Source organism: Aquila chrysaetos, chromosome 11, assembly GCF_900496995.4.
Source record: "Aquila chrysaetos chrysaetos chromosome 11, bAquChr1.4, whole genome shotgun sequence".
Classification (NCBI taxonomy): Eukaryota; Metazoa; Chordata; class Aves; order Accipitriformes; family Accipitridae; genus Aquila; species Aquila chrysaetos.
The window spans coordinates 19,294,904-19,318,364 of NC_044014.1; the positions used below are offsets into that span (position 1 = coordinate 19,294,904).

General features: G+C 35.4%; 1 protein-coding gene across 2 annotated transcripts in view; it reads right to left on the reverse strand.

Annotated features, from left to right (window-relative positions):
- Nucleotides 1-3,441: 3,441 nt before the first annotated feature.
- Nucleotides 3,442-23,461, reverse strand: part of TNKS2 (tankyrase 2) — a 34,300-nt gene continuing 14,280 nt past the window's right edge. For both annotated transcript variants that reach the window (XM_030030003.2, XM_041127183.1), the window contains exons 8-27: nucleotides 23,231-23,417; nucleotides 22,176-22,297; nucleotides 21,570-21,661; nucleotides 21,395-21,473; nucleotides 20,184-20,355; nucleotides 19,386-19,465; nucleotides 18,815-18,960; nucleotides 18,232-18,397; nucleotides 17,714-17,933; nucleotides 17,172-17,281; nucleotides 16,292-16,480; nucleotides 15,311-15,563; nucleotides 14,573-14,655; nucleotides 13,881-14,001; nucleotides 11,258-11,355; nucleotides 10,536-10,610; nucleotides 9,356-9,461; nucleotides 7,596-7,782; nucleotides 5,989-6,145; nucleotides 3,442-5,689 (exon numbers count right to left, since the gene is read on the reverse strand). In XM_030030003.2, the coding sequence (XP_029885863.1) occupies nucleotides 5,627-5,689; nucleotides 5,989-6,145; nucleotides 7,596-7,782; nucleotides 9,356-9,461; nucleotides 10,536-10,610; nucleotides 11,258-11,355; nucleotides 13,881-14,001; nucleotides 14,573-14,655; nucleotides 15,311-15,563; nucleotides 16,292-16,480; nucleotides 17,172-17,281; nucleotides 17,714-17,933; nucleotides 18,232-18,397; nucleotides 18,815-18,960; nucleotides 19,386-19,465; nucleotides 20,184-20,355; nucleotides 21,395-21,473; nucleotides 21,570-21,661; nucleotides 22,176-22,297; nucleotides 23,231-23,417 (2,706 nt within the window). In that variant the 3' untranslated portion in view covers nucleotides 3,442-5,626. The remainder of the gene's footprint in view (nucleotides 5,690-5,988; nucleotides 6,146-7,595; nucleotides 7,783-9,355; nucleotides 9,462-10,535; nucleotides 10,611-11,257; nucleotides 11,356-13,880; nucleotides 14,002-14,572; nucleotides 14,656-15,310; nucleotides 15,564-16,291; nucleotides 16,481-17,171; nucleotides 17,282-17,713; nucleotides 17,934-18,231; nucleotides 18,398-18,814; nucleotides 18,961-19,385; nucleotides 19,466-20,183; nucleotides 20,356-21,394; nucleotides 21,474-21,569; nucleotides 21,662-22,175; nucleotides 22,298-23,230; nucleotides 23,418-23,461) is intronic.

A 23,461-nucleotide genomic window follows, 5' to 3' on the forward strand; every position in this document is an offset into this window, starting at 1 on the left:
CTGGTTTTAGAATCCTTGCATTAAATAACACTTTCTATACTATGTGCTTCAGGGGCCCCACGTTATTAGTGGGACTATGCTACCTGTGAAACTGCCCTTATTTATATAGTTTTTTGATTATTTGTAAATTTTTGCATTTTAGTAACCTACTGCTAAGTTCTCCCAGTTCTTTCCCTAAATCCTGAATTAGACTTTATGAAAACAGGTGCTCTAATGAGTATTTATTATTCAAAATGAAGCCCTTTAATAGCAACCCAAATCTAATTTATTCCATTGCATGTTTGCAGTGCTTCAGTAAAATACTCCCACATAGGGAACCATTATCTATCAGGCATTACTCATCATATACAGATTTATTTATTTAAAGATGACACTTTTGGATTGCTTGGTAGTTGATTCTATCATTAATTAAAACAATACCTAATGTAACTGCTGTCAGCTTCCACTTTGACTACTTCAATAATGAAAAACTATTAGATACAATATCCTCCTCAGTTGGGTCATAAATATTATATACACTAGTTGATTTACTGTTACTCATTTCTGCAAGAAAATCCTTTTTCTTTGTTCATGTAACCTCAGTTCTACTTACATGTCAATCCTATTTAGCTATATAATTTATTTACCCGCTTCTTTATCAGGCTAGTAAGAATTTCTAGTTCTATACCTGTCTATTGACCTACAATGCCCACTGCCTCACAAAATTGAATAAATTTCTTGTTGTGAAATAAGCTTCCAAATATATTGCCGGAAAATGTTACCTTTCTGAAGAGCGGCTAGACAACATAAAAGTATACACCACTAGCCCAGAAATAAGTGACTACTTTCAAGTCCATTTCTCAGGCTATTTCTATTAGCTTCATTATTCAAAGTTAATCCTTTCCCACATGTACCAACCTAGATCTGTAAACAGTATTATCAGCTGACATGAGGCTGCTTTCTCAACTATAAAAAATCTCAATCATGCGTTCTTAGGCACTAGTGCATTTTCTTTTGCTCCTTAAGCAATTTACATCTATTTTAAATAATAAGGTTTGCAAATACTACTACTTCGACCTTTTGAAAACTCTTAATGGTCCTAACTTAAAAACTGCAAGCATTCCCATAGCTGTGTCACTGCACACGTGTTATGCAGTAGCATTGGGTATGCTGCAATCATACCATGTAAGAAACCACCACAATCCCCTTCGCTGCCACCCATTAAGACCCCAGCTGAAACATACTTGGGTTGCGGCTGAATAAATTTAGTGGTTTTATCAAGATTACAGATTGAGAGATGGATCTGACATTCTGGCTACATTAAAATCCATACTCCCACCTCCCCATATACACCCTACGACTAGACAGAATCCACGCAGATAATTTAATGTGACATACTTTAATTTACTGGTATGCTATCTACTGTGGTTTTTCAGCTTGACTCTGATAATCAATGCTTCAAAACCAATGTTTTTAAGAACTCTTGTATAGGACATTTGCCTTCAGTTTTTAAACCCTATTCTTTTTCCTGCACACATTATTTCCCAGGTCTAATGTTACTGTTTTGAATTTGCTGCAACTTTCTCCTCCTAAATGTGTGTTCTTCTCAAGAAGAGCTATTTTGAAATCCCTGTAATGTCTACACATCAATGCTTGTTTGCTATTTAACTCAAACATAAGTTGGGAAGTTGATGTACTACAATTATCTTGGCCATTCCTAATAATTATATTAGTTATTCCTACCATAAGTTTTCAGTGTTTGTAGAACTTGCCTTTCTTTCTTTACAGGTTGTTATTAGTTCTTTTATTACCTCTCCCCTCCTGTCTTGTCTTCTCTCAGTTACCAACCTTGCCCCTTTTTAGGGCAGAACATGTTAACTTCAAACCAGTCATCTACATGCTTTTTCTATCTTGCTTCTGTTCTGGCTGCCTGCAGCTTCTTCTGATCTAGTGAGCCACAGGCAGAGGGAAGAAACCCCTTGATACTCTCAGAAGTACTCTTGCTTATGCTCGCTGGAGAGGGGCAAGAAGAGGCACGCACCTCTCTCTACACCCTCGACTATAGCACTCCCCTTGCTGCCACTATCTCCACCTCCTACTGCAACTTCAGTGGGTGCAGGAAAAGCACAACTCCAAGAACCACAGAAGCGCAGACCTCAGTCTGATTTTCCAGTTCACTGAAGGTGAGAAGGCTGTCTTTGCTGTATTGTTGCACTAGATGAGTACAAATCAAGCCTTTATACTTTTTTACTGGAAGGCAGAAGGCAAGCCACCCATGGGATTCTGTTGTTGTTTTCAGCAAAAGAGAAAACTCTTTTATTACTTCAAGTTCAGGAGACAAGCAGAAGAAGGGGAAATGGCTCCTAGGCTGCAGCACACTCACTAACAATGGTGGTCTGCCGGAAAAGTAACTTTTTAAACTTTTTCTCAGCTTCCTGGTGAATAAAGTAAGTGAGAGTAAGCAAGTGTGTGTATGTGTACTCATACAAACACACACATATGTATACACGCACATCATGGTGTTTAATGAGCAAGTTCAGGGTAGAAAAGACAGGGGCAACTCCTTTTATGCAGTTATTTCCATTCAAAATTAGTGCCAACATACCTCTTGAATGTGCATTGTATGGATAATCTCAAGTTTTTCAGTTTTATATGACAGAAGAACCTAGCTATATTATTTTTTAATTTCTAAGAACTAAGTTATGAGTAAAGTTTTTAAGAAAAAATCCCTCGCATTTTCAATTTGCTTAGTTGCAGCAGTTGTTTTTATACTTACTACTTAGTTTTTAAAAAACTAATGCAGAATGGAAAGTTAAATTTCATTTTTTTACAACCTAGATTTGTGGAATTTTCAGAAGCAATTCTATTAGAAGTTGTACTCCCAAGATACTTTAAAGATTTTCATCACCCCTGATCTTAACTAAACATTCGCTTTCCTGCCCTCTAGTGCTCATATCTATTTAAATCTTCTATACAAGTCTGGTTTTGGAAATCTCCTACCATATAAGTGGTCCTACTGAAATAAAACTATTTACTTATTGGCGATACTACACGTGATCTAAGCAGCACTTTTGCTGTTGCTCATGTATGCATCATCCTGCTACCTATGCAGTTATCTGAAAGGTAAGAATTTTCAGGTTACTTTTCATTTTACAAAACCATCATAAAGCAGTTTTCTTTTTCAGTTTTGGACCATATAATGGAGTTTTAAATGCATAAATTGAAGCTTACTTCTAGATTTATCATTAAAACATTTTCACTGGTAGCTAAAGCTGTTAGCTATATACCAAACTACAAGTTTCCACAGTATTTACAGTTTTTCATCCACATTAAAAGCTTTTCTATTTAATGCAATTAATTTCCCCCCTCTAATGATGTAGTTTGCTATAGCTTTGTGCATGCTTACATTTAGAACAATGGGTTGATATATTGCATCTGTAATTACTCCCACGCTACCAGAAAACCAGTGAATTAAATTTATTTAGTGTTAAATGGATATGGAATGTTATACAGTACATGTAAAGACACTTCAGGATGAGTAAAGCAGAACTAATTGCACAAGAGATTAAAGATTCACCTCAATAGTCAGTATTATCAAATCATTACAGCTTCCATCTTCAGAGTGCAAGGTATGTCATGCAAAAAAACAGCTCAAAAAATCCCCAAACAGACAAAAACAACATTGTGGTACCACTTAAAATGCTATCATACCACAATATTTTACAAGACATTAAGTGATCATTCATAGAGAATGAAGCATTTTAGCAATAACAAAAAAGTTTTAAACATACTTAACAGATTTTGCATGAACACCAATTCCAGCATTACTATACCTAAGAAACAGGCAACATGCTGGGAGAAAGTACCTAAAAATCAAAGCCTTTTTTATTCATAGCCAATATTACTTTCTGCAAGAGTTATTATGCAATCTTATTATTCAGATTTCCCACATAACTGGGTAAAGTTCAATACATTTTTACATAGAGCATAATCACATAACCACCACATCAGCAAGACGATTTCATTATCTTGACCACTTACTACATTTAAAACCATGGTATGATAACATGCCCTGCAAACAAATTGTCTTCTGGGATAGTGTCCTGTATGTAGAAATATAAAACAACTAAAATATATTCCTAACCACTTTAACCCCAAATGAACTATAATTTGTATTTACATATTTTTGAAATATGTAGGTAAAAACTGCAGATGGAAGAGAAGCAGAATACACAAGAGAACTACGATAGGGCTCACTGAGCTGATTGCTGCATTCAATAACCCTGAATGAGACTTGAACAGAGGTTTGTATCTTTTGTACTCTTCCTCTGCCCAAGTGGTCTTTTTATCAGGGCTACTGAAGGCAGCTGCTGCCGTGGAAGAGCTGCTCATCCTGCTTATACACTCCTCACCCAGCCGGCCAGCCACAGGGAGCAGAACCTTGCATCCCAACCAGTTCCGCTCAGCAAAAAGCACTGCAGATTAACATACTTCTACACACCTGCTTCAATTACAGCTTGAATGTTAACATGGAAGAAACATAGGAGATGACAGTATGGTTTTTAACATTTCCACGTCACAACACTCATATCCTGAGGGCATCAACAGGTAGATTAATTTACCAAAATAAGCATACAAAAAAGGCCAAGTTGTTTGCCCTCATATTAGGAATAAACTATTTAACTTCCCAGCTTAAATGTAAGCAAGAGGAACTCAAGAAAGACCTCCTTGAGGTTAATTTTCCTACTACATTCAAAGAAAATAATTTACTAAAACTGTAACTTGCAAGGTCTACTAGCCTTGAAGTGAGGATACAGGTTAACTATACCTATAGTTAAATAAAAAACTTCAGAAGACATTTTACAGAAATAAAATATGCAACTCTAGGAAGTAGGTGGAAAACCACTTTAGTATTCAGCTGGAACATTCTATTTTCATAGCCCATCATTCTCAGGAATGTATATTTCATAAATAAAAATACAGAACAAAAATTTGCATATTCAATCTAAAGTTGGATATTTCTAAACCTCTTCAGATAAAATTTGCTTTCTCCCTCACAAATAAGTGATAAACCCTGAAAAAAAATTGGCTTTTCAAATCTATCGTGCATGAGAAAACACAGATGAACAAACCAACATCTGGAAAAAACATTTTGTACAAGGTTGCAGTTCTAAAACACTTATATTACAAAGCAATGTAAATAAATACCAGGCTAGTACAAAAGCTCTTATTTACAGTTTTACAAATGAAAACATTTTCAGTGTAAATGCAGTGTTTTAAAGAACACAATATTAGTAAAATGAGTTCCTGTATAGAGCATTACAATTTCTCTTAAATTTCAATGCAGTATTGTATAAAACCATTGTTTCAAGTTAATTTTTGTTTATAATTTAGCACAGCCAAACCCCAGTTTATGCCTGGAATGGTATCTGTTAAAGTGCTGAAAAAGAGGACATTTCTGAAATTTTAGAAAAACATACTGTACATTATTAAAGCTTTATCAAGTCAAAAATGGTATATTTTGTTCACATTTGCTACCACACCACCTGTGGATGAAATTTTTTCAACAACTCATTGTAATTAAGCGGATGGCAGCCATTGGTATCTTCGCATCCAAAGTCTGATGATTTCCCCCAAGTAATTTTTCTTAAGCTTCAGTGGTGGCTTCAGGTTTCATAATCTGGTAAGTAATCAAGTATTCTGGATAAGCCTGGAAGAGTGACACACACATTCTTTATTATTACTTCATTTTCTGGATAAATTCAGAATGTTTGCTAGAGAGGGGAAAAAAGTATTTATGCCAAAGAAAAAAAAGGCAAAATGTCAAAGATAAAATGCCTCGAGCATTCAGGAAACACCAATCCTTTCACCTGCAACTACAGCTGGAGTTTGTTTTAAGACAAAAGCAAGTCCTAGCACCTTGAAAGTAAGAAAAACACCCAACACATCACACACCTTTAAAAAAAAAAAAAAAGGCAGTCTGAAAAACTAAACCAAAATGCTATTTACCTGCTCCCCTCTGTAGATGACATATTCTGCCAACGCCAATCCATTTACACTGGGTCGCCCAGTAACTGAGTGATGTCCTGGGGGAGAATGAGCCATTTTCATAGCACTGAACTGCAGGAAAGACTTGCCCAGTGTTACACGACAAAATAGCAATTGCCTGTATTAAAAGGGGAAAAAGAACCATGAATACAAAATGCTTGTGAAGCTCCAGAAAGACTTATCTTTGTAATTTGAAACTTTTACTTGAGGAGAATACTGGAACATTAAAGCCACTTTAGTCACTCTTTGTAGTTTACAAAATTCTGAAGTTCTGTTTTGAAGGACTAAAGTTACACTCCCTTTGGAAAAGCTCTTTTGCCTGAGGAAAGTGTTGGTAATAACATTGAAAAACGTTTATCTTAATTACTGGAAACAGCATGCTTAACAACATACTCAAAGACTGTCTCAAAGATTGTCACTACCTTTTTGGACTTTTTTTTTTTTAATTTGTTTCATTTTTTTAAAAAAGTTTTCTGAGGGTGCCCACCTTCCAATCACTCTTACTAACAACATAATTCACTTGTGTTCTAACACTAGATTTGTATCTAACAGCCAAATCAACATCAAGGCCAAGGGCAAACCCTAGGATCAACATGAAACACCTCATACTAGCATTTGTCAGTATGTTACATTGTTTTCTTTATAAAAAGACAGAACAAGGGTACTCATTTCTTTACATATGTACTACTCCAATGGCAATGGAATCTCAGCATTTTTGTAGACCCATGTTATGTACTATGTTGCACAGCCAAAACCTTTGCTTTTCTAACTCTTCACACAAAACAAATTAAAAAAACTTCTTATTCAAAACTTCAGAAAGCATGAAAAGACTCTGACATCCCCTACAACTCTAGATTATTCTCTTCATTTGAGTGCCAGAAAAGAGTAAGCAATATGAAAAGGGGTAGAGACTCAAGGAAGGAAACTGGAAGATAACCTTATCCCTGTGATACCAATGCAAAACAGTATGCACACAAACATGCAAAATATTCTCCTGGTTGAAATGACGGCCACTATCACTATTAACTCTATGACTTAAGAGTAACTTCATTCTGAACTGATGGTGTCAATCAGACATAACAGGTGTTCTGCAGAAAAGTGGATTTAAGAACTCAGTGGTAGAGTCCACAAATTGACATCTGTATTTTAGTGCGTGAAGCAGCAGTGACATGGGGGCTGACTGTTATAAAGTACATCCTCCTCAAAGAAATACAGCATCTGAATTATCACTGAATTTCTTCTTTCTCTGTAACAGGCCATGGGCTAAACCCTCATATTGCTGCACCTTTCACACAAGCACCTAGCAGATCCTCTTCACTCGCTGGCTACATAAATCTGATTTTTACAAGTTAAGGGCAAAGGTTTGGTTAAATGCACTGAAGATGGTTAAAGGTTCTTTAAGACTTAAATATCAAAGTTTTCTGAAAGTCTTTATGAAGTCCAGCCTATAGAGAGTGCTGAGAAGATTTGGTTACCAAGTAAACCTTTCTTCAGAGAGAGACACTGCTGACTTGATGATCTATGACACAATACGCAAAGGCAAAATCAGATTCTTCTGAAGGACTCACCTGTGGCAAACATAACAAGATCTATCTTTGTGAATTGGACATCCAGTGCCACCTCCAATTCCATACACATATTGATTGCTTTTGGAAGAATTTTCAGCAAAATAAATCCCAGCTCCAAACATGCCACCTATATAGGCATGTCTCTCATCAAAGCCTTTGTGAATGATTGCATTCACAAATGGGGAGCCTAAGAGAAAGGAAGTAAAATATAATACAGTATACATATTTTTGTAGGTGTCACAATTCAATCATCCATTCCCAACTTTTTTTTGTAGTTTTTCTACACATACAAGGAAATCAATCTCCAGAAATTCTGACCTCATATTTACACAGCCAATTTGCTACAAATGACAGCAGCTGCTAAGCGTACGTTTTCAAAAAAGATTTACAAAAGACAGTATCTGAGACAACTCTTGCTGCAAGAGAAGGCTCTATGTATCTGCACTCCCTTTGGCAGAGCTTCATTCTAACCAAGATTCACTCAATGAATTGCTACACATATCCCGTCTTCTTCCTAACACTAAGTAGATTGCATTTAAAAAGCAATAAATGTAAACCAATCTTTGTTTACTTGTAATGGTCATTAAATTTAGCCTTAAAGAATAATCTATTCAAATTCTGCACCTCAAGACACCTGATACCCATTAATTTTCACAAAAAGTGCAGGGTTTTTTTAGTAAGGATTTTTATAACGGTATATATAAATATGAAAGCACCTTTAGAGAAAAGCTGTTCTAAGAGAGCATGGCATTTCAGAGTTATGTTGGGAATTATAGTGAAAATAATCCAAAGCCTTATTCTCCAGCCTAAAGATGATAAAACCGTATATGAAGCAGAACATTCCAAATGAGAATGAGAAAAACCTATGAAAGTTACTCAACATTTTCTGCAAGTGGCATGCATGGTTAAAGACATATGTTAATGCTTAAAAAAATTATATAAACTAAAGACTTAAAAACAAAACCAAAAAACCGCCACCCCCAAACCACAACACTCATAAGGCATTAACTGCTTTGTTCCAGGGATAATTTTCTTATTATCTAACTAATTTAAAAGACTTTCCTTTAAAGACAGGTCATTCCATTAAGAGGCCATTTCCTCTTACAGGGAAAGTCAAAAGACAGGATTTAGATATCTGCAAGTTTGGGCAAGCAGTTAATTATTGTGTTATTGCTGCTTCCAACAGTAATGTATTATGTTGGGAACTACGCAGCTTTCATTGTAAGGATGTACTGTGAACTTGCTTAATTTGCTTGTCAGGACAAACTATGTATTTGTGCACAGGAGAGCTTTCAATTGGCTTTAATTTGCTAAATATAAGCTATTTTTTCTGGAATGATGAACAAGAACTAACTTATCAAATTATAAAAACAAGAAAACAAAAAAATCCCACCCCAAACAACCCATAGCAGAATAAAGTTTGACCCTTAATCATTTTGGTCATACAGTTGATGAAACAGAATTAGTAATTTAACCAAGAAGGAGGCACGCCCTTTAATCTCCATTCATACTTGCTAAAATGTTTTAGAACTTTGAAGTCTCCTTTAGGGAGAGACAAGGAAATGCAAATTTCAGAAGAAAGATGCAGTGCATTATATGTCCCCATTGTGACATATACAAACACTTGTTCATATAGAACTCATGCAAAACCTAGAACCTATTTCCATTGAGAAAATTTACTTTGTTTGAGTCAGTGGAAACCCTCCAATAAAGAGTGTTGATGGTGAAACGAGTTCATAAGGTGCATTTCAATATCTCACCATGAAACAGCATCCTTTCATTAGCATGGTTATGATTCTCTTCAGAGACCTCTTTCCTCCTGTGAGTGTATCTTTCCCACAGTTTTTTGTTGCACACTTTCTGAATCTGAAACAGTCAAAATGTAAGTTCCACCCTGAACCTGAAAACTTGTTTGCTATACTTGACAGATGTTTAACCTACAGCAGCTATACCACAGTACACTTACACTGCCACTAAAGCCACTTAAACAAGAATACTTTCCTTAGAACTCAATGAAACACAAATTGTCTAACTTACCTTGCAGAAGTTGATTGTTGTAGCATAACTTAAGTAAATCATAATTATATACTTAAATAAGAATCAATTAATTGTAAACATCTGTTAAGCAATACTTCTTAATTTAAATTTAGCAGGCTTAGTCACAATTCCCCTTGAGTATCACTCCAAAGGTAGCTTGATGCCAAACCACCAGTAGAAAGATCACCCAGTAAATTAAGAAGAATCTTCCACAAAGACTTCTACAATACTTTTAAAAGAAAGTAAATTACGTGCTCTCTGCAGAGGTATGCTGGACATTGGCAAAGCCTTATGCATGTAGATACAGCATATAAATTCTACTGGGGAAGCTGTAACATCAGTTTAGAATAAAACTTAGTAGTACTTACTTGCAAATCAAAATCTCTACCATTTTAATGAAAATGACCATTTCTTGAGGGGGGAAAAAAATGCAAACCAAAATTCCACTGAATTACTTAAAGCAAGATTGTCTACTGCCTGGTGTTTTAAGCTTCTCTGGCATTAAATCAAGCCAAAATAGGTAGCCTTACTTCTATGCTTCAATCAAGAGTTTTGCTTTCAATTCTTCCATTTTTTCCCCTGTTACTCCTTCAAAAGAAACCTTTTGTTTCCTACAAAACCTTCTATCTTTTTCTTCAAACATTCTGCAGTTTTCTGTGAGGCCCTTCTATGTCAATTTCTTATGAAATTTCTTAATGACTATTAACCCATAGGCAGTTTTTCCATATAATCTTATTCTTTGAATTCCCCTAGAAGATGGTCTTTTTCTTGTGCATGCCTCAAAACAGCACATCTTACCACATTATGGAACTCAACAAACAAATGTAGACTATTTTATGGACATTTTATTTTCAGCCAAAACGCTAAAAGTGTAACCATCTACCATAAAAATGCAATAGCTACCTTTAAGATGTTGTATCTATTGAAGACTCCACCAGCATGTCCTCCATCTCTATGCTCTCGGACAGTACTCTGCATCTGAAGATTGTGAATTTTAAAGATCACTGTTTCAGAACACATTCAAAACACATACCCTTCACACAGTCAAATAATCAATAGAACTAATTCTGTCTTAAAAAGATAATCACAACAAATTTTTAGGTAATGACTATATGTTAAGTAATGCCAGAATTTGTGGATGCACATGAACAGGTTTAATGATTTCTTTAAAAAAAAAAAAAACCAAACCAAAAAACCAAAAACGTATCTTGAATAGTCCATGGTCTAGTTTTCAAGTTGAAAAAGATTGTCACTAATCTATTTAGAATATTGTTTCTTCAGAATTTTGTCACATGTGATTACGACACTTTGGAAGGTAGTGACTTAAAACTGTGTATAACAGGCAATCGGTAACATAGAATTTATAAGTTATATCAAAGAGCTTTTCTATATAGCAGAGGTTTTAAAAATGCTACAAGCAGTAATAACATAAGTAAGAAAAAAATTATGGACATCATGAGCACAGATTATTAGTGGTGCAAAGTTGGAAATCTAAAGTATCCTTATGCAAGTTTTTCTTAGGCTTAGAGATGTTTATTGCACTGTTAAATTGCCTAGCAATACTTCTTTATCTACTTCTTTAGTAGAAATAACAAAAATACTGAGAGACTAAAAAGAAAGCATACCTCTTCTTCTACTGATTGAAATTCCTTATCTTCAGTGGAAAGATCTATGAGAATAGTTCCGCTACCAGAAGTATTTAGAGTCAGGTACGGGTTAAGTCCTGTGAATATAACAAAAGACAACAACAGTTTCAGAAACTGGTTTAAGACTGCTGATATGGAATGATAACCAGTAAGAGATTTTTCTTTTTAAACTTTTTAATTTTCTCAGTTTACGAGATGAAGATGTTAGCTGCTAAAGGTGGCAGAGATTACCAATGACTTCAACTGCGTTCCATCAGCCACATACATTTTTGTGGATGTCAAAGTGTGATCCCTCAAATAATTTTGTTAGCTTCAAACAAACTTTTTCAGCATCTCTGTCTATAACCTCTACCCATACGTTACCATGCATACACTGGAAATGCCATGACAAGCACAGCAGCTGGGTCTGGTTGCAGATCAACAGCAATCATATTCATTGATCTGTGGATACTGATCAATCGTTCTCTCAACAAGAATAAACATTTCAAACACACTAACCCATTTGTCAGTGCTTAGCTCAGTATGTTAATGTACACGACAGGGAAACTATATGTAAGCAGTTGCTTACTTAAGAGTTCATTTCAATTCTAGGCAGTGAAAACAGTGAGCAACCTGTCCCTACACAGAGTCCATGACTACTGATGGCAATGGCATCATGAACAAGAGAATTGACTTGAAGTGCTAATTCAGTAGGAATATTTTTCCCATGGATCGTGCAGAAAGAGCTGACAAAAGAACTAAGAGTCTGTGAACCTAAAAGGCCTGAGCCTGATATCGAATGCTTAATGGATATTGAATGCTTATAGGAAACTTCTCTATCATTCCAAATTCCCCCAAAAATTGGAATTCTACACAGAATCCATTGTCAATTTACATACAGACTTCAATCACAACTGGTAATTAATGGGAATGTAATTACTGGACACAAGAATACAAAGACAGTGTGTATCAGGTGTCTTTTGCCCATGGCCTTCCCAGACAACTAGCAGGTGACCAGAGTTAGATGCTGGGTCTGTCATAACCTCTCTAGAAAGGAATAATGTGGGGAAAAGGGAAATTACAGATTCATCCACAGTCAGTAGCCTCACGTTAGCAGTGTGCAACTGGAATAGAGTGTTCAGGAGCAAGAAACTCTGGCAAGAAAGCACCAAAATAAAGCTCTTCCACAAAAGCCCTACTAACCTCAAAATAATGGCTATACTGGGTTCAGGAAGAGATGTTAAAATACCAATGCAAACATACTTGAGTGCAAGAGCACAACGGCAAGATACAGAAAACTGACAAAACAACTGAATGACAACAATCCTCTTTGCTCCAAAAACACAGCCTAGAAAAAAAATGAAAAGCTGTTCAAATATTCAGTTTAAGTACTTATGGCTGTGGTTAATGTTACAAATGAAGATGTCAGGCCTTTTATGGCAAGACAACAAGAGTGTAGAAAGAAAGGGGGGTGGGAGTGGTGAAGGATTTAGATGTTTGACATTCTGTCTACATACAGACATATTAAAATATGTACAAATATACGTATGCTCAAAAATACATCAATCCTACTTGGAAGGCAAAACCAGTATATCATTACTGGTTGTGTAAACTTAGAACTCAAACAGGACGTGAGGCTGAAATGACACCTTAAAAGTAACTTCTATCCAAAATACTCAATGAATGTCAAAAAACATCTGACAATTAAGAGAAAATTATGAAGATTCGCTTAAATATTTCATTACTAGGAAAAGGATTATCTTAAGGGTTGGTTAATACTGTTTTAAGGAGCAAAAATAATTTAAAGCTTAGGATAGAGACTCTCATTACTATGGAGTGCAGATTTTAGAATGAGAACTCACAGATGGCGTCTCAAGAGGGAAAAAAATCCTACCAATTCTAAATAATTTATTCAATTTCTATGAAACACAGCAAAACAATAGTAAGTGATGTTTCAGTGAGACAAGGAGGAAAAAAGGTTTGGGTTTTTTTGTCTCTTATGCAGCAATAGTTAAACGAAGCATACCATTCCCAGGATTGTGCTGGTATCAACAGTGCTGCACAAATAAAGAGGCTTTAGCATAAACTTCAGTACAAGCTGAAGCTGTTAAACAGAGAAATTATGTTAATTTTGGTTCACTGGAAGCACACCAACTCTATTTTTAAAGAAAAGTATATATAAGAATTTCAGCTGGCTTTCTGAGAGAGCAAACACAGTATTCTTTTGCAGAACCCAATGGAACAGTACATAACAGGCCCTAACCCATCAACAGACAATGTGCTCTGCTCTCCAGAGTGCTCCAATGAAGATAAATACTCCCTACCTCAAAAAGCTTACAATCATTTTGCACTAGATCTACACTTCACCTAAGGAAACACAAAACAGTGATCATGAAGGAAAAAAAAAAAAATTACAGAACTGAAAGGCAGGATTCACAGTAATCCACAGCACAAATAAATGTTTCAAGTCAGAAGACATTCTTATCATCTGAAGTGCCATTTTCTAGGACAAGTTTTATTATCAATTCTTTTTAATGAGATACAATTTGGAATAATCTAAAGCATCTACAAAAATGGATTCTATAAAGGCAGTGTTACATACTAATTTGAAACAAGTATATACCTTGCTGTCCAGAAATGAGTCTTTCAACTCCTTTAATGATTTTATGTCTATGGCCATAAGCATTAATTCCAATTTCCTTCAGTTCTTTGTGTCCCATTTCAACCAATACATCCAGTGTTATCTATAATGAAAGCAACATCATTTTTTTGTACAACAGCATAAACAGACTGGAACAGCTGCCAATGACAGTGAAAATACACCTCACAATTGTTGAGATAAAAAGCAAGTGTGAAAAGAACATGAACGTTAGAGACTTTAGTGTATTATTCTCGTACTTTACTTTTACTCAACTGTTTTCTCCAAACTTTTGTCTTTAAATATGCTACAAACTACAATTACGTAACTCATATTGCTTGCCAGGTTCACGTTTCTGATTGAGAAATACAATTTTCTAGAAGTATTCAAGCCAATAGATACAAACCCGGAAATTACTAATCAACACTAATTATTTACACCACTGAAAGGAAACATGCCTACACTCTCAAACTGATATAGACATTATTGCCCCCATTTTTTTTATATACACACACATATTTTAATATATATTTATATCATGTATCAGTTAAAGGAAAGGATTTTTTTTATTCCGCTCCTTTTGACATTCACATCTGTCTCATTACATTATTCTAAACAGTCAGTATTTATTCCCTTGCTTTCTAGCTGAGTATCTGGAAATAAATATAGCTACTTACCTGTTCTCTCTCAAATATGTCAATTAGATGTTCAAGGCCAAGGTTCCGCACAAACTGATTTATGCTAAAATCTACACCTGAAACTGGGTAAAAAGAAAAACTCACAATGAACATTCATACACGTATTGTAAAATAAAGTATACACATCTTACACTGTCTGTGGCAATAACGAGAGAGACAGAAATTCCTGGTCTTCTGAAGATGGGGAATAAATATCTGTATCACTAACCAGTGGTAACTATTACTTAATCTACACTAGTACTCTAAGATTTCTACCCCTCCCAAGAGCAGTCTTTGTGCTTCCACAAGATAAGCAACTAACTAGCTACCAGAAATGCATGTTCAAACAGAAAATATTTTGAGAACTCAAACGTTATAGAAGTAACCTTTTCCAGATATCTGATCTAAGAATAGCCTCTTAGAAACTAGATAAAGTTTGTAGTAAAATACTGCTTGGTATGGAGCCAAATTTCATTCGACTTCTCTTTTAAAACACAATTCACCATTTTGGTTCTGTACAACAAAAATGTACAACATTTTAAAGATTCTGTAAGGGGAAAGTACTAAAATCTCATACAATGAGACTTTTAGATTTCTGTTCCTCATTAACAACATCATAAGGAATAGGGATACTGCATATGTCATAGTAACTGTGCATGTGTGGAAAACTTCACACTTGGGTATTCTTTTTACCATATGGTAGAAAATGTTATTCATTCCTAACTGAGAAAGCCTCACCTTCTTTTTTCTCCAGAACAGTAGTTCCCTCTGCACTGTTTGTACCAACAACAGAAGGAAGTTCAGAAAAACTACCAGACAAATTGTCAAGACTACTTGCAGCAGACAGACTGGATGGACTGGATGGAACAGAAGACAGGGAATCAGTTGTAGAACCTGTAGTCTGAGACACACTTATAACCTGAGGTTTGTAGCAAGTCGGTAAGGCAGAAGGAGGCATTGCTGCTGTCAATAATGCACTGACATCATCTGCCTAAAAGCAGAAAACAACTTATTAAAACAGCAGAACACTTTTACTTTTCCTAGAATGCATTATCATTATTTGACACACCTAAACTATACTGCAAAACAAATAAATGCATATTGGAAAAATATGCATTTTACAATGCAGTTTACAAATGGCCTTTTGTGCCAACAGCATACATGAAACTGAAAAATGTTTATAAATAAAAACTGTACTAAGATAAAAAGTAGACTTCAATATTTCTAAAAAACTTTAGGGACAATTAAACAGAATTCATTTTCTAGGAAAAACGAACAAAAGCTTCTACTGACAACTGGAATTTATGCAACAAAACAGTTACTCTGAATGTAACTTTGAATTGTATTATAAAACTTAGCAAAGAAACACCCAAAAACTTAACAGCCAGGTAGTTTCCTAAATTTATGTTGCTACGAAGTTTGCTTACATTTTATTGCCACAATTTTCGTATTAGTCAAGCTATAAGTACCTAATTAAAATGAATTCCTTTTGTTCCCTGCCTCCCCCTTCTTGAAATAAGAAGTCTTGATCAAGAAAATATTTAAATGTTTATAAAGGCTCTACTGACTTTCCTTACCAGGCACGTATAAACACCAGAGAAACCACAGTACTTTAAATTTTGCAGAAGTTGTCATATTACTATTTCTTTTTTTAAGTATAGCTTTTAGATGAGCTGCCACAAATGGCACAGATTTCCTAAGAAGAGCCCCATCACTTACAGTGACCAGGTCCAATGGAGTTTGTCCTTCTTGATTTTTCAGAGTAGGATCAGCTCCATGTGCCAGTAACAAGGCACAAAGCTGTGTCCTTCCTTTCTGGGCTGCTTCATGCAGAGGTGTGAAAGCCCATTTATCCGTAGCATTCACACATGCATTATACTTTATAAGTAAAGCTGCTACATCAACATGCTGGAAAATAAAACATCTGTTAAATTCCAAGGTACCACAGTGTATTAAACTAACTCAGAACTATCACTGATATTTCTCTGTAATCCTCATTGTGAATTTTCTTAGAATACATTTACTTTTTAATTATGGTTAAAAAAAAGTATTAAAACAAGGTGTTTTCTTCCTCACCTATAACATATCAGTAAAAAGTTAAGATTTCTTCTCTTGTGAAAAAAGGACAGACTACAACAGAATCCCAAATCCAGGGGAATCTGAAGGAAAAATGCCCAAATTTGAACTTCCAGTTTGGAAAGTACTCCAACTGATTTGATTAAAGACTTGATCTGGGAAGTCCACAAAAACAATTAGTGTCTCAACACCAGCCAAATAAAAGAAAATGAGATCTTGCTGATAAAGTTTGACTGGCACAGGTAAGGAAATGTATTTTATGGAACACCTTTCAGGCTGCTGGCTTTCTAAGCATTCACGTTCAGAACTCCAACCATGATTTTACAAATTCAAGAGTCTTCACCTATACAAGGAGCTGACTATGATCAAATTATTTTTTTGTCTTTTACAAATAAGGTTACATTACAACTCAATGGCAAAAGCTTTCTAGGACTATGGGCTCACAATGCTGTCAATGAAATGTATCACTTCTATTTATTTTTTTAAAAAATAAATAAAGCCTCAAAAAGTTTGAGATATTTACCCCATAAGATGCTGCATTATGCAGAGGAATCAAACCTCCTTTATCCTGTGCATTCACATCTGCTCCGTGCTGTAACAGGTACTCTGCAACCTCCAAATTGTTGTAACCAGCTGGAAGGTTGCAAAAGGGACAGAATAAATAGAACATATTAAAAAAAACCATCCTCAACAGGCTGTAGAGAAGTAGTAATTCACGTAAATTACTTGAAAGTTAGGATGTCAATCCCAGTGAAGACAGCATATTACCTATTAGTGAGGACAGCTTCACCCTGTTTAAGAGTATTTGGTTTTAAACCCTCTGTCAATAAACAATAAAAGACCCTCTTGGCTACAGAGAAGAGGAAATTAAATTCACTAGAGTTAAACAGTTTAGAAGAGGAACATAAGATCAATACGCATAAAATACTTTTTTTTTTTTTTTTTTTTTTAAGAGAAAACATGGAATCCTGTAGCTTGAGGCTACACTTTAAAGTTGCTTAGACATAGAAAGTTCAGCCACAGTAACTAATAACTCTGATCAAACCAGTTAATTAAAACACTGACCTGCTAAATGTAGTGGTGTTGAATGCCGTCCTTGTGTGTCCCGACAGTTGACATTGTCAGGTGAACACAGCTTTTTTACTCGGGCCAAACAACCCTTCTTTGCAGCATCTAGCAGAGCTGCATCTCCTCTAAGTAGGTCTTGAATATCAGTATCACCATCTTTAACAAGGTCTAGAGGAGTATTTCCATCTCTGTTTTTCTTTGTAGGGTCAGCTCCATGCTGTGCACAAAACCAGGTGGTAAGTATGTAAACAGAATAAACACGTTGCATCTTAGGCATCTTACACCTTTTTGGGCAAATATTCTGACACACACTCAAATCCTTCAGAGAGATTTCCATTTACTGTGTGAGAAAGGACAACGTAGTTGCTAATAGTATCCCTTTTACTGAAAATATACATTTAACTGCAATCATTTAGAAACCACAAAACACAAATCAATTTCTCAAAGAAGTCCAATCACATTTCAGACTGAACAAGAGAGAAAAGAAAGTAACCTCTATCCAGCATATGTAATACCTGTAACAGGAGTTTGCAAATCTCGTATTTTCCTTTTGCTGCAGCTTCATGCAAGGGAGTGAATTTCCACAAGTCAGCTACATTGACAACTGCACCATGTTTCACCAGCAGTTCTGCAACTTCATAGTGACCATATGAGCAAGCATTATGTAAAGGGACAAGTCCTCTGGAAACAATTAAAAAAGAGAAAAATTCTCTTAAAAAATTGGGTCTTTTTTCACAAAGTGATATAAACTTAAAACATAATGCACCTTAAACAATCAAACTATGTTTTTTTTTCATTTTCCACAACAGTCTAATACAGTAGGATTATCTACCGCCAAAGTAGTAAAAATGCAATCAGCAGTGGCACTTAAGAGAAGTAAAAACACAGGGCCAGATGAATTCTTCACACTCTAGTCTCAAGTACTGCAAAACGCTTTTGTGGATATTCTGAACATCTTCATTCTAACAGAATTTTCCATGAAAATAAAAAAAATTCAATGTCTGAAGAAAGATGGGATGCTTATCAGCTAGCAACATTCAAGAGCTGACAGGTATCAGCAATTACAATTGCCAAGAAAATATATACTTGAGTATTTACCCCTTATCTTTTGCATGCACATCAGCTCCATGCTGAAGAAGATATTCAACAACGGATACCCTATTATATCCAGCTGCAAAATGAAGTGGTGTAGACTGACGTCCTTCAATATCTCTGCAGTTCACACTTTGAACTGTACATAGTTTCTGTGAAATCCCCAAAACAAAACATACATCACTATATACAGTGCTGGCACACTTTTAATTTAGTCATAAAATGTTGTTATACACATCTAACTTTGAAAAATTTTTTTCATTAAAAAGTTTATTTCTTCATTTATTTTTACATAAACCCTTTACTTTTCACAGACTGTGTCCCAAGAAAAAAAAAATTAAATACTCCCTCCTCCCAAATCCACACCTGTGAATTGTTATTTATGCTTTTTATATAAGACAAGCTTCTGGAGGTGGTGAACATTACATTTTTGTCATCTGTGATATTTGTGCAACACAAAGGTTTTAGGACAGGGATCACAACTCTAAAGCAGTCAGTGAAGGGCTGTTTGCTTGTTTTGAGAAATTACAGTTCGGGATATAACTCCCTCTTATTTTTAGGACAGGTTTAAGCTTACTTTTACAGTATCCACATCTCCAGCCTTTGCAGCCTCCAGCAACTGTCGATCTGCATCAGAATTACCTAATGGGATACCTTCTGCAAAATAAATGAGGTTGCATGACAGGTAAGTATATGTAGTTGAAGGAATTTGTTAAGACAGGAAATCATTTGAGTATTTCAAGGATTTCCCTTAAAAAAAGTTAACCAATTATACACAAGTTTTGTCTTTTCTTACTATCTGCAACTGTAGCTATTAGCTCTAACAGTGTTTGCCAAGTTGCCTTTAGCAACATGCTTCCTATCCATCCTGAAGTACTGTGGAACCAACTAAACATTCTTATTTCAGTTTCAGAATCGGACTATATCAAGAAGCTTACCTATATGTATAATGCCCAAACCTTACTCTTTATAATCCATGTACCCTGTTTGCCTCTGCTCACAAATGCAAAGCAGCCATTTTTTGCTTTTGAAACTCATTTTCTACTTGCAAGACATCCCCCTCCCTACATCAGGATTTTTCCAAAATTATTCCAGGTGGCTACACCATGAAACATTCTGAGCATCTCTCACAATCTGTGTAGCTGAATACTAGAGAGTAAATGATATTGTTAATTACACCTAGAGCTGGCACCCTCCCTGTGCATGTGGTTATGGAATAAGAACTGCACAACCCAGTACTGCCTTTTGTAGAAAGTTTTTTTTTTTTTTTTTTTTGGACTAGTGTTCACTGTTATTTCTTGACAGCACTTGAAACGGCAAGTAGAATGAAGCACGACATTAGTTCAGAAATGGATTGTGAATACATCATTTGTACCTTGTAGTAGCTGTTGCACACTTTCAGTCCCCATTTGTAAGGCTGTAAAGCCCTGCAGAGACACAATGGAAGGATCACATCCAGAACTCAACAGCAACCTGCACGTCTGAAGATGACCACAATGTGCTGCTCTATGAAGAGAGGTCTGGCCAAGATTATCTAATGCATTAACCTAAAAATAACACAGACAAGAAATACCACCACCAAAACTTAATATTAAAGCTGTTTTCATTGCTGACTGAGGGAGTTTCACAAGTAATCTTCTTACTTTAATTAAGGAATATATTCAGCATATTTCCGAAGGTCATCACATTTCAAAAGATAAAATTAAAAAAAAAAAAAGGCAGTTCATGAAGTTATAATTACATTTACTGAGGAAGAACAGTCCCCTTTTAGAGGCATGTGAATAATCCAGCATAAATAAAGTTACGGCTATTTTACCACATAAATAAGTAGGCATTATTTTGCTCATGGCAGCACAAGTCCTCAGTGCCAACATGTAGAACAGCTTCTACCTGCATTGGCTTATTGCGGTTTTTCATGTTGAGGACTTTCTACGTGTTTCAGTCAAGGTGTATTTAACAATTTAAAACTCTGCACCCAAAGGTTACTTGTATTCCTTACTGTTCCTCTGGTTTTGATCATTGCTTTAGAAACTTCACAGCAGTCAGGCTGTAATCAAATTTCCATGAGAGAGAGATTCAACTCCTAGTTTTGGAGGATTCAAGCATTACAGAGAGTATCTCCTTTCCACTTTTTCTTTTTGTGGAAATTTGAACTAAACACTGTGTTATGATTTAACATTTTGCCTTCACTGTAATTTTCACTGCATACAACATCACATAAAGTCTACCTGTTATACCAGTCTAGCTTCTTGTCATTCATATATATCCCCTACTTTTTTTTTCCTTAAGCATTTCATTACTACTGCTGGACAATGAAGCACTGAATAAGACACACTACAAGCTTTCAGTTAACAGCGAGAACTACATCCGCAATTTTTATAAAATAGGACCAAGACAACGATGATGCCTCAATGTATAGGACTGTACTGATGGATTGACGGGCTATGTCTTAAGTCCATAAATCTAGAACCTTCCAAAATGAATTATTTTAGAAAAGTCTGTCTACTCAGCTGTCCATTCTCATGGTATGAAAACCTATACAGCAGGCAAAACTTAACAAAAAAAAATATGAATAGTAACTCATACCTTAGCTTCATGTTTCACAACTACTTCAACAACATCATTATGAGCCTTTTCTGATGCCACATGCAGAGGAGTCAAGAAGCTTTAAAAAAAAAAAAAAAAAAAAAGAATAATTAAAAATGTATTTTTCAAAATCTTCTAAACAAACACTTAGGAGTATTAATTTGTAACCACTCACTCTTTTGTTTTTTCATTGATGTTGGCTCCTTTCCTTAGCAGCAATTCACATACTTGTTTTCTCTTAGGATATGGAGACGCAGCAGCACAGTGCTGAGAACATTAAAAATTGTAGCATTAACAACTAGCTAGCAATATACAGGTTTTACTGCTTGCTGATCAGCTGGCAGTTAAAGAGCTGATTGTGTGCAAAGTCAACAGAAAAAAAACCCCAAACATGTAGAAGCTTACTAATTTGGGAGATTCCACATGGTCCTTTGGATTTACTCTGGTATTTTCCAGAGCTCCCTCTCCAGTAATTGCTGGAAATCTTCAAGCTTTACAAACAAAGCTAACATACGTAGTTTGCTGTTGCTTAAAACTAGGCTATTCTACAGAAAAACAGTCATTTAGACTACCTAAATTAAACAGGCAATTTAGATTAGTCTTAACATTAACCTTAAGAACGAAATATTAATCAATGTTATTTGTTTAACTAGACACTGGATATTCCAGAGTGGTCTGAATTCACTGTTTGACACTGAAATTTTTAGTTCTAAACTATTACCTAGCATGTTTAGGTCAGCCACAATATACGCAAAATAATTAATAAATCCTGAGATATTACCAATGCTGTCTCATGTGTTTGAGGATGCTTGAAGTTCACTGTCTCCAAAGAAAGATGTTTCTTTATACGAGCTACATCTGATTCTCTTGCAGCCTGTAGCAGTGAGTGACCTTTGAATTCATCTTTAAAAAGAAATAAATACATACCAGAAGGTTACACTCCTTAACTCAAGAAGGATCAAGAGGATTGTTTCTTTCAGTTAGATAAAAATACTCATTTTATTCAGCAGACATTTCCAACTCAGACTTAAGCTTTTACATCACTTGACGGAACTTGTTAGCTAAGTCAAAACACTACAGGAATGTGCTTTGTTTCTAATTCAAAGCCAGAGATATCCAAACTGGCTGAACAAGATATATTTCTCTCACCACCGTTCTAGGTTCCCCTCTTTGCATATGTACCAATTCCAGCATACATAAATCTCTATTTCTGACCTGTCTTTGGAAAACCATTTATAGATGGTAACATGAAGTCTAATGTAGTATTTACTGATAATTTTTGTACATATGCCAGGAAGTTATTGTTTGACCACTCAAGGACAGAATTTGAGGGCATTCTTTTCAACTCCTTAAGTTTGCTGGACAAAAATCAATGCCTTTCATCAATTTCTTTGAACTTTCAGCAACTGTGGCATACTCAAACATATTCAGCATTCTAAACAGTTATGTTTTTTTCTTTTCTTTTCTTCAAACAAAATACAGTGGAATAAAAATGAGTATTTCAACAGTCTTGATGCCATGACAGGAGCAAGTATGGAAAATGAAGGTGTACTGGCAAGGTTGTGAGGGAAAGCGTGTATTCAGGGAAGAAAAGCTACAAAACCCATCACAACCACGTGACTACAAAACTGACAATAAAATTATTTTAAATGCCTACATTCAGAAAATCTAGCAATCTCAAATTATAAACAGTGAAATGTACTGTCCAACATTGCACAATTAATTGCTTGGAAAGCGTAAGCATTTTCCAAATTGATTTCTGGCAGGTCACTGACTAGGGAACTTAAGTACAAGTTACAATCTATAACTGTAGAACTGATCTCACTTTATACTCACATGCTAATCGTTCTTTTAATTGGGGTGTTGGAGCCAAATCAATGGTGCTTTTGTTGTGACAGTTCAAAAGTGTTGGGTCAGCACCATAACTTAACAAAAGAGAACATACTTCCACCCTGTTCTTAGAAGCTGCTTCATGCAGAGGGGTGAATTGCCACAGATCCATTGCATTCACACATGCTCCATGCTTGAAAGGGAAAGGGGTAAAAAAGATGCAATATCAAAACCAGA